The sequence below is a fragment of the Xenopus tropicalis genome, chromosome 2 (genome assembly GCF_000004195.4).
Source record: "Xenopus tropicalis strain Nigerian chromosome 2, UCB_Xtro_10.0, whole genome shotgun sequence".
NCBI lineage: Eukaryota > Metazoa > Chordata > Amphibia > Anura > Pipidae > Xenopus > Xenopus tropicalis.
Window position 1 is genome coordinate 48,961,630 of NC_030678.2, and position 12,330 is coordinate 48,973,959.

Below are 12,330 nucleotides of genomic sequence, written 5' to 3' on the forward strand. Positions count from 1 at the left end.
TGCCCAAAATAAGTCGCCTGGCTGAACAAAATAGTTGAGATGAGTTGTTAAAGGAGACATACATAGTTACATAGGGTTGAAAAAAGACATATAAGACTTTGTATGAAATTATGAATAATATATTGTGCTGGTTTCACATTGGTCTAAAAATCAATATTATCTTTAAAAATGGCCCCTTTATTGGAGCTCGCTATAGATCCTCTCAGGTCCCTGTCTTTGTTTCAAATAAGGGGTGGGCATGTCCTAATGGTCCCTGCCAGAAGCACACTAGGAAGGGAGTAGCCAATCACAGCCCTAAAGTCACACCAGCAAAGACAGCTTTCAGTCCCCTATCAGGTCAACCTAGCTGCTGGTTGGTTCCTATCCTACAGTGCAGAGTCTGAGTGCCCCTGGCCCCCGTGGACAGAAAGGAGGCAGCAGGAAGCGGAACAGTTGGGCAGGAAATTTTTGTAATAAATCCACCTCAGCACATTCCTTCTATATTTAGATGTGTACAAAAATGGGCCACATTCAATTCAAAGAAAAAAGTTATCTCAAGGCTTATCAAGTGAAAACTTATGGACAAGATTCAATTCAAAGAGAAAAAAACATTTCTTGTTTCCATTTTTTCCCATAGACTTCAATAGAGTTTTCACGTGATAAACAGTGAGATGTTTTTCTGGATTGAATTGCATCTCAAATTCAGTCTCAAGCTGTAGAAGGAACTTCAAGCACACTGGACGATGGAGTGTGCTAAAACACGATCTTTATTTTTCCATTTAAAATCAAGGTGCCTGACGCATTTCGTGCGCATGCGCACTTAATCATAAGCCTATGATAATTATTATTATGTAATTAAAGTATTTTAGACTTCAACTTGTATTTCTTTAGCAAATTACAATCTTTCTGTTTATAAAGAGAGGATGATTCAGCCAAGCCCGTCAGGACAGAGAGTGTACTGATTCAGGTCAATAGGGTAAGCATGCTATTCAGGATAAGCAGCCATGCAGATTTAATGTGAAATCATGACTTTCTTTCTCATTGGCAGTTAAGCTTCTGGATGCTGTTTTATCAGTGTTTGACCTGGCCTACACAGATAAACTTTTTACATTAAAAATAATTTACTGTTGTACTGTTGTTTTTTTCACTGTATTCATGTAACATCTATAATCTCTTCCAAAATGTTATTCTTATTATTATGCTTTATTTATACAAAACAGGCATGTTATGCACAGAACTAATAGCTTCTGCAGACAGTTGGGGATAATGGTATCAACTTGACACAACAGTTAAATTAACACTCATGTAAAAAAAAGTGCCGGTACTTATCTGGAATTTACATAAACTTTATTAGTTTTCCTGCATGTTGTTTTTAAGTTCCTAGACCTACCCATTTATATGCTCTCAAATAGGTGGAAGCACTGCAGCAGTTATTTCAGGTACATACTACTACGGAATTCTCTGGGTTTGAACCATACCAGAGGGTAAGCACCATTGTATGGTGCTTTCCCTCTCGTCTTTTTGGAAAGGGAAACTTATGAAATATGCGTATTCTGCATGTTATAAGTTCACTGTTTTAAGGAGTAACATTGCAATTAATAGTAAATAAAAACTGAAGACAGCACTGAAGAGTTCTCTACGCATGTGCATAGGTTATTCTGCACAAAGAGTTATTTACTTGCATTGCTTATGATACCAGATACTGAGGGAACTGCAGTAGCATTTAGCTTGTAAATGTGAACTGAAATACAGTATGTTAGCCAGGACATGTTTTCTATCGATTCATTAGTGGATTGGAAAGGCTGCCCAAGAACAGGGTTGTGAATTTGTGCCACTGCCACCTCACACACTATTTTCCACATTCTAAAAGGCTAGAGACTATAGATTGTTGGAGGTCACTTGAAAACCTTGCAGTATGAATCTCCACTATTGTAATTTTTTCTTTATTGTTTTTATTTTTTCAAAAGCAGGAAATACAAAAAAAGGGACTAAAGTAAACTGAGGAACAATGAGTAATTATTAAATAATTATTTATGTTTGGGGGGTTACAGTAACTCACAGCAGACAGAATCTAAATGGTCAACTTAGAAATACCAGACATGGTGGATTCTAGTTTTTAGTGTATGTTTGTTGATAAGGAACAGCTTGTGTTTCCTGTACCTTATTTAGAGACATTGGGGCTGATTCACAAAAGGCTGAAAAAACTAGTGTTATTTTTAGCATGATGATTAACGATTGATTCACAAAAAGGACAGTTGTCTGAATTAAGAAGTGATTTTATTGTCGTTATTTATCTTGCGATGACATATTTTTAAGTGATATTTTAAAGCATGCAATATGTTTATGCATTATTTCAAAATCAGCATATAATCCGGATTGCTTCAAGATGTAAAAATCATGTGAGGAGCCTGGAAATCCTGAGACAATACTCATGATCATCATCTTACTGTCACACACGACTTGGATATTCAGAGAATGGTAATTTTTGCGATTCTGGAAAATATGCCCTTTGTCTAGTGGGGGATTAAATGCCACGGGGGTGCAATCTATGGCACCTAAGACATTTGTGATGCCACTGACACAACAGAACTCTCTTTTTTAGGTGTTCCAGTAATTTCTATTGATGGGAAACTTTATAAAATTCCTAGACATTGAACATATTGCATCCAGGACCTGCCCAAGGCAACGTGAAAATGTGAGTTGTGACACTCCACCATATATCCCTCCAACTTTCTGAAAACTTCAGTTTCTGAAAAAATTAAGGGAGCACAGAAGTTTGACAATGCCAGGAACAGCATGGCTTCTGTGTGTTAGTGGCTGCAGATAAGGCTCCAGTACCTCATACAGGCTTTATATTGCAGCTCTACTTAATCTATAGCGCCTCACTATTTCCTCCTCTGATAATCCCTCTAGAGTAGATCTTTCCCTGAAAACTGTAGGATGCATCACTCTAGGACGATCAGATACTTGATCCTCTTCTTCACATTCAAGAAAAAATCCCACTGCAAACTCCATCTTGTCACCACAAACCGCAAAGTTGTTTAGTAATGCCCACTCCTAATAGGTGTTAATATTTGCAATAATTATCATCATATTTCATGCTTTTAACGCTTAAAATATGTCTGTGAATTATTTGTTAGTATTATTTCTATTTGATAATTACCTCAATGCGATGGACATAACGTTTTGCAATACAGTAGAACCCCCATTTTACGTTTTTCAGGGGACCATGAAAAAAAGATGTAAAATCAGGGAAAGTGTAAAATCAGGGAAATGTGTTAAGGACACATAAATGTCAATGATTTAAAGGAAATAAGTACAGGAATCATTTTTTATTTGCAACACAGTTCCTTTACTGAGTTATTTCACAGGTTTTAGCAGAAGTACTGAAACAACTTTTTACAGTACTGTAAAACATTTTGCATTTAATGCATGTGTTTGCTAAAAGTTTGAATATCACTATAAATTAATAAGATGCGGAAAAGAATACTGTACAGCACTGAAACAAAAATCTGTACTCTTTTAAAAATCTGCACCTTGTACAGCTGTTCCCCATACTTGTGCAACTCTCACGGTATTTTGTACGCTCCCGGAAGGTACGCATGCGCAGTATGAAATATGAGGCGATAGTGGTGACGCTGACCTTCCTAAGATGGCGCCTGTGATCGCAAGACATGGGGGAAACTTTAATTCCTAAAGTAAGCTGTATTTTCACCTTAAAACTAAGCGATTTGCTAGGGAGAGGCATGATAGAAACAGTGTAAAATGCGGGAAATTCATATGTAAAATCCGGGAATAGAGCCCATAGGAATGCATTAAAATTGGTGGGACCACAAAAAAACGGTGTAAAAAGCGGGAAAACTTAAAATCCGGGGATGTAAATTGGGGGTTCTACTGTAATTGAGATCTTTGCGCATGCTATATGAGTTACGTAATTAACTATCACTTTTTAACGCATAAAACTATGCGTCAAGTGTTAATTACCTGTCTGTATGTTCATTGAAATTGTCCCTCTATTTTATTCTTGGCTATTCATTTTTTCACAACCATATGCGAACTATTGAAAAACTGTACTCAAGTACAAAATTGTTTTCACTCAAATTTTTTTCTGTGCATCACAATTTATGTGTGCCCTGGTCTCAGAACAGAGGTTCATTATATATACCCATTTATTGCACAGTGCAATAATAATAATGGTAACTGTTACTAAGCAATATTTTTTTGGGGGACATTTGGTTTCAGGTTTAAAGTTAGGGCCAGGGTTAGGCTAGTAAGTCAAATGTTTCTTTAGGGATAGGATAATGGTTAGGCTAAAATACAGCATTTTTTTTTTTTTACTTTATTGGGTTTTGTAGTGCGCTTGAACCTAAACTGGTCATGCCTATCAGGCTAGATTCTATGCCGGTCTTGTGTTCTAACTGGTATCAGGTTAACGAGTATAAAATGGCTTCATCATAAACTACCCAATTACACCCTTGCTGTTCTAGGACCTACTACATTAGCCCATGACTAACCCTGTCTCTCGAATTATCTAGATGTATAGTTGGCTACAACCTAAACTCTCGAAGTAGTCTTTCTCTCAGACACAACCCTTAGCCCACCAATGTTTGATCAAAAATCACTAAACACATGGAAATTTGGACGCACTCGATCAGAATAACTACATAATATATTTTGATTAAAGCACATCAGTCAGACACAGATAGTTGCGGACACTTTCGACGTTTGCATTAAGGATTATAACAAAGACAATAGCAGCCCCCGCTCAAGAATACATATATTGTGACAACTTCCTATCTGTTCCAGATCGAGGCTTGGCACGCATTTTTATCCCTTTGGCGCTTGCTCAGACTTCTTTTACCGGCGTTAGGTCATTTCCGGGCTTGTTAGTTGCCTTACGTTCTAATTTCTGGCAAGACTTGAAGCTAATTTTTCTATCGCGCTGTTATGGCTACTGCGATGGAGACAGGTAATAGATATCTGTGGCAATGTGACTTAAAAACCTGAGAGCTTTTGGTTGCACAGGACTATCGGACAGTGATGGCGCTGTATTTTAAGTCAAAAATAGCTAGGAATCAGAAAGCTAAGGGGTTCTATAACCAGCAAGTGGAGTTGGGCTTTTAGACCCATATCTTTTCCCATAGCTCCCACAGCTAATGGAAGTCCCATAACTGTCAGGAATGGGAGATGTTAGCTCAGCAACAATTGGAGACCCACCAGATGAGTCTGCGGTAAAGGTAGAGAGAGAGAGGAGAAAATGTAACTTCTATTCTTTTTTGAAGCTGCTAAAGGTAATGGTGAGCCTGAATAATCGCCTGGTAGTTTTGTATTTACTGAATATTCCCTTGTTGGAATGTATTTATTAGTGACGTTAGCATTTTGTTCATATATTTTTTGCTTGGAAATTGCACATCTATATATATGTAAAAATCACCTTCAAATACTGGTAATAAACCTTGATTTGCAGAACCCTCAGTATCGGTTATAGCTTTAGGGCAGATATTCCATAGAAAGTTTTGGAAGAAATAATGGACGGCTTTTGGCACAAGTGATTTCAATTTCTTTCCTTCACTGAGAAGTCATTGTCTTTGGTGGGCAATGTATACACCTGAGCAGCAGCCCACTGTCTCTTAAACAGAATTATAGCTGAAGTTCCATTTTCACATTCCACTCAGTTACTAATACATTTAGGTAACACATTACAGGAATTGTTTATGATTTCATCAGTCTCTCATTCTAGGGTCCATTTCTTTAGGGGGTCATTAAACTTCCCTGTATATTTTTGTCTAAAGGAAGCTGGAGAACAACCACAAAGATATATATAAAATCTTAATAAAAAATAAATTTTAAAACTGCTTTATATCAATAAATATTTAGATATCTTTTGCATTCCTGTCAGGTTTTCTTAGAGAGCTAAAATGCAATCCTTTGCTAGTTATTGGCTTACACAACCTTGCATATATGTTTCGGGAGTTCAGTGTACTGAGAAAATGCCTCATATGATCCAGAGGGATGGACTTAATTGATGAAAATGGCTGCATTGTGGGGGAATCCAATGGTATCTAGTATTAGAAAAATTTTATTTAAATAAAAAGTGTTTGAATGTGGACTGTTTGTCTTTTTTGGAACATTTTGATATTAAAAGCTGTTTGTTATATTCACATTTCAGATGAGCAGCAGCGGATTCGGTTCCAGTTAGAATTAGAATTTGTTCAGTGTTTGGCAAACCCAAATTACCTTAACTGTGAGTATTTCTGAATCCCAGTTCCATTTTTGATCTGATCCAAACAGTTTAAAAAAAAAATAAAATAAACACATGACCAGATCACGGTGCAATGTAGTAATGACCACTCCTCAAGAGAGATTTATTTATACTATAGTGATCACAAATGTGGAAACCTGGATATAGGACTTGTATTGGTCACCATGGGTTATGCCCAAAGGCACATCTGTCCAATGTCCATAGTAAATGAACCCCAATGATTCTTTTTACATGAGGTTGTCTTTGTTTAGGAAAGGAGAAATCTACTATTAACATCTGCCCCCTGGTTATCAACCACTGACCACTGTAATGTTATCTGTTATGTAGATTGGGCCCTGCAGCCATACCAAGCCCTGCATGGCTGCCTGCAATACTAAAATGGAGGATGCTTATACTATGGAGTGGAGTAACTGTAGAGTATATGTAAATCTAAATGAAATACAAGTTTTTAGTTTTACTTACATATTTATATGATGGATTAAATGTAGCTGGCACCAAACTGGTTAATGCTTTTGGTACTGCCTTAATAAATGGAGAGCATTCCTCTGGTAAACAATAAGTTATATATTGCATATACATAAACAGTATATGCTGAGATGGTGTTCATAACAAATATTTACAGTTTTCAAATATTCCAGTGAAAAATGAGATTAGCAATATGTAAATTAAAACCAGTGCATATAAGTGGAATGTCAGATAAGGTAATTAGTACACAGGTATGTACACAGTATGTTACACATGGACTACTTACTGCAGTCAGTAGCAAGTTGGTGCATTGATTTTGGTCACTGCAGGGTAGGAAAGGAAACTTTTCTGGGACAAATAATTGTTTTACCAATCTCTGGTTACATGGGCACCAAGTCATATTTTTACTGGCCAGGCTGGCAAAATATTGTGGCAACCCTACAGCTGGGGGACAGGTTAGCATCTGACTCGGCTAAGTAGATAGACGGTTGTAAATTGTCAGTCATGCGACACTATCCAAATTCTCACTTAATGCAAGAATCTGCTAAATGCATTAAAACTGATATGCTTTTTCTTCCCTAACAGTTTTGGCCCAAAGAGGATACTTTAAGGATAAGTCTTTTGTGAATTATCTGAAATATCTGCTGTACTGGAAAGATCCAGATTATGCTAAATATTTAAAGTAAGTATATAAATTCAATCAGTATACATGTATATGATATAACATACAATTAGGATAAATGATAAAGTATTTAAAGGGATGCTGTCATGATTTTTATGGTATACTTTTTATTTCTGAATTACACCGTTTACATAGCAAATAATTTACTCTACCATTTAAAATTGTATTCTTAAATCAACAAATATATTTTTTTAGTTGTAATATTGGTGTGTAGGCGCCATCTCAGTGCATTGTTCTTAGCTTTCAGAAGGAGCCAGCGCTACACATTAGAACTGCTTTCAGGTAACCTATTGTTTCTCCTACTCCCATGTAACTGGAGGAGTCCCAATCCGGGCTTGGATTTCTTACTATTGAGTGTTATACTTATATCTACTGGGAGCAGCTGTCTTGCTCTCTTCCCATTGTTCTGCTGATCGGCTGCTGGGAGGGGGTCGATATTAATCTAGCTTGCAGCTTAGCTGTAAAGTGTGACTAAAGTTCATCAAAACACAGGTCACATGGTTGTGGCACCCTGGGAAATGAAGAATATGGCTAGCCCCATGTGAAATTTCAACATAAAGTATAAAAAAAATATGTTCGAGTTTTTTAAAAACAGATTTCCGTGCAGAATTCTGCGGGAGAAGTTCTGTTTAAAAAACATGTTTTCCCATGAAAGTATTCCTTTAACATAGCTTTAGTTTGGCAAGAGCAGTATAAAACATGGGGCATAGTAAACACAACTATGAATGCTGGACAGAAGTCTATGTACTTTTGTTCCACAAGTCAACAGAATAGAGATTAGTACACTGTTAGCTTTTACAGACCAAACCTTGGTTTGAATTTTCACCAATGAAAATAGTACCAGAAACACTTTGTATGACTCCTCAAGCATATAGTGTAGTGAATAATTGGGCAACTATATGGAAAACATTGGACAACACTGACCCAGCTTTTACTTTCTCTAAAACATGAAGTTTCAGATTATTGCTGATATAAAATGCACCTCATTTATGTCTTCATATATCTAGGCGAATTTTGAGGATTGGATGCATATAAAAACATGGATAGGTCCAGTTATTGTATGTTTGTTCTTGAGACTATGCTGACATGAAACTAGCTACACATGGAATGAGATGGTTGGTCGATTGGCCATCACTCAGAGTATGGTCAGTTGGCTTATCGATCTGAATCTCCATGTAGAAAACCTTCTTAATGCTTTTGTAAGCATATGTGATCGATTTGTCATAACCATATGACTTACATCTCCCTCCCTAATGTCTATGCGATCTTACAATTTATATAATCAACAGACCAGTATCAGTGGGCTAGCCAAATTGTGTGAGAGCATGCAGAGTAGGCACCTATATCAGCCCAATCCACCGTATTCTAAGTATTTGCACTGCTGCTCAAACAGTGTATTATCTACTATACAAATTCAGGGGCTTTAGTAGTAACTTAACTGTGCAATATGCACTATGCATCTTTTGTGCATACTGGAAGCCATGGAGCTTTCTTGGAGAATCACATAATGCCTGCAAGATGGTTGTCCCACTGGTTGATTTATTTATTTTATCTCTTGTAGGTACCCACAGTGCTTACATATGTTGGAACTGCTGCAATATGAACACTTCCGGAAAGAGCTGGTAAATGCCCAGTGTGCCAAGTTCATAGATGAACAGCAAATCTTACATTGGCAACACTATTCACGCAAGAGGATGAGAATGCAGCAAGCCCTGGCAGAACAGCAGCAGCAGAACAACACTTCTGGAAAATGATTTGCCTGTTTGTCTCTGCTATGAATTGGGAGAACTATGAGCACTATTGGAGCTATGAATTCTTGGCACTGTTTAAACAGTCATGTGGGAGTGTGAGGCCTCCCTGATTGGACCATGACATTGCAGATGCATCTATAATATGAGGTTGGGGATCATGGTTTCTATTTCTTTGGACCATTAATAGAAGCACAATCCGTCGCAACTACATTTTCAGACAATTTGTCTGAATAATTATAATTTCTAGCCTCAACATGCTCTGTTGGATCCACTTGCCCTCAGACCAGTAACTAAGCTGTAAGAAAATACACTGTACTAGAAAAATAGGAATTATATGGGCACATTATTATAGAGCACAGAAAGCAGCACATTCAAAGCTTAGGTAGTTGGGGAAAAGGCCATGGATTATTCTCCAACAATATGTTGCAAAATGTATTTTACAGAATGATGCTGGCCATATTAGAGCTTTGTTTTTGTATACATTTCCTACAGGTTCAAAAAAATTGCAATGGAACAAAGATATTCAGAATGTGATCTTGCAGCATTTATTAATGCTCCTGTACATGAGTTAGCTCTGCTGTTTCAGCCCTACAAACCATTATTTGAGCTGGACTTACTGTACCCAAAGTAAGATGTCTTCTACCAATGGTGGCAGCAGCTAAGATGTCGATTTTGGGGCAATTACTCTGATAAGGTCTTTGCCCTGCCCTACAGCTGTAGCCGTTCTTGGCATAGAAATCTCACACTTGTAAATACTTTATTTCCAGTTATGGTTGAGCACAGTTCTAAAAAAAAAAAATGCTTAAGAATGTGTGATTCTAAATAGATTTGAAAAGTAAGAAATAAAGGTTTATAGAAAAATTTCATTATGTGTGAGTTATGGTTCTTGGCAAATGGTTGTAGATTTAAATAGCAATGAATAAATTGAATAGTCCGTGAACTCGCCACAGGCGAAAGGAGCCTTTAGCTAGCGGAGGGGAAATAACCGTATGTTTGGGAGCAGGCACTCAATGAGCAGTCCTCCAAGCAGGTCCCATTGCTGTCAATATGGTTAGATTTAAATAGCACTTTGAGAGGCAGTCTAATGAGCTCCATAACCCTTTTTTACTCAGAGGCAGAGGTCCCTAACCTTTACCTGTTAGCCACATTTAAATGTAAAAAGAGTTGGAGCAACATAAGCATGAAAAAAGTTCTTGGGGGATGCCAAGTAAGGGCTGTGATTGACTATTTGGTAGCCCTTATATGGAATGGCAGCTTACATGAGTTTTTTTTTTTTCTGCAACCAAAAATGCCTTCAAGCTAGGAATTAAAAATAAGCACCTGCACCAAAGGGAGCAACATGCAAAGGCTTGGTAAACAACATGTCGCTTGCAAGCTACTGGTTGGGAGGATCACTGCTCCATGGGAAGCTTACAGCAACAATATATCCCCCACCAGTAAGAGACACACACCAGGTGGAGGCATGCAACTTACCTTTGCAGAGCTGGTATATTTTCATCCCCAGGTTAAGCAGTATGTTAAAATGACCGTGCGGGAATAGTTCTCCAAGTCCCCTCACGGCCTTTAAGCATTGTTGTAATCACAGAGATGGAATAAACCTCGTCCAGCAAATTATAACACTGAGTCCTGTAGGTGTCATGTAGCAGCACAACCATGCATTAAGAGGTCCGGTAAATCTGGCAAATCCAGCTGCAATGCTATGAGGCCCACAAGCAGAAACTGCTCAAGTGAAATGCCTGGAGGTGTGTTAAAGGGGTTGTCCACCTTCCAAACACTTTTTTAGCTATAGTGTTTCCAGCTAGTACAACCAGAAATAAAAATAAAAAAGTTTTGGTTTTTTTTTTGTTTATTTTACTTTTCTCCCCCCTAAACGTGATGTTTCAAGTTTAATGCTTCTGTCTCTGGTAGGGATGCACCGAACCCACCCAGCAGAATTTGGCCGAATCCCAAACCGAATCCTTATTAGCTTATGCTGATTAGGATTGTAAGGGGTTCACTGCAAAAATTTTTCTTCACTGCCCATTTACCCCTTTCCGAATCCTAATTAGCATATACGCTAATTTATGCTAATTGGGATTTGTATTCAGTTCGGCTGGGGACGCAGATCTGGTTGAAACCGAATCCTTAACGCCGGGATTTAGTGCATCCCTAGTCTCTGCATATACCTTCTTTAACCCTGGGCCAGATGATTTTCACACTTCATTAGCTTTAGATATTTGACAGTTGAACATTTTGCTCTTATTTAATTTTAACGTTTGGGGTGAAATTATGTCCTAAGCTTTATAAATCTGCTTATAAGTTTTTTATTCACTTCCACAAAATATTGTAAACAATATGGGGCCCATTCATTAAAGGACAATGAAAGGTTAATATAAATTAAAAGTAAGTCTAAAGGCATTCTTTTTAAGTACTTACTGCATATCTAAATTCCCAGATCCCTGCTTGCTTCTCTGAGATATGGTGCTGGCAGCCTACAGCAGTGTGAATACTACAGTGACATCACTGAAATCTCTCTCCCCTTCCTGTAGGTGCCAGCGGCAGCCTTCCTATTCTCTGAGCATGTGTGTAACTTGATCCTGTCTCCTGTTCTGAGCTACACATGCCCACCAGCCAATCAGAAGCGGATCTGCCAGAGGGGGAGGGAGGGAGGGAATGAAACACATGTGTAGTATGAAGCAAGGAGGGAAAGGAAGGGAGAATACCTTTTTAGAGATGGCTGCCTGTTCTAGAAAATGTGAAGTAAGTGTGACTGACTAAATATTTGATTAGTAAAAACGCCACACTTTTGGCTCACCTAAACAATAGGAGGACTATTGGGCAGTATGCTTTTTAAATTTTGACTTGCATTCTCCTTTAAGCCACAAATTTTTGCTAATTAAAAGCACAATTGGAAAAAATTCAGTAACCACGATAATTTCTGATGTTCGATAATTGCGTGAAAATTATTTTCTTGGTCGTACGAAAATATTGTGGTTGCGATCCGAAAGTCACTACATTTTTGTATCCGAACGATCGTAAACAGCACAAAAACCTTTCTGGCTTTGAAACTTTAATGCATGATTTTGGAAGCCTTCCATAGGACTCAATGGCACTCTGCAGCTCCAACCTGGCCCAAGGAAAGTCTCCCATAGGGCTCAATGGCACTCTGCAGCTCCAACCCGGCCCAAGGAAAGTCTCCCATAGGGCTCAAT

General features: G+C 37.9%; 1 protein-coding gene across 2 annotated transcripts; it reads left to right on the forward strand.

Moving 5' to 3' along the window:
* The first annotated feature begins 4,849 nt into the window (after positions 1 to 4,849).
* On the forward strand, positions 4,850 to 10,005 carry med31 (mediator complex subunit 31). Of its 2 annotated transcripts, NM_001004826.2 has the most exon segments (4): positions 4,850 to 4,948; positions 6,149 to 6,223; positions 7,292 to 7,388; positions 8,950 to 10,005. In NM_001004826.2, coding segments are annotated over 4 exon segments (387 nt in total). In that variant the 5' UTR covers positions 4,850 to 4,926; the 3' UTR covers positions 9,143 to 10,005.
* The last annotated feature ends 2,325 nt before the right edge of the window (positions 10,006 to 12,330 follow it).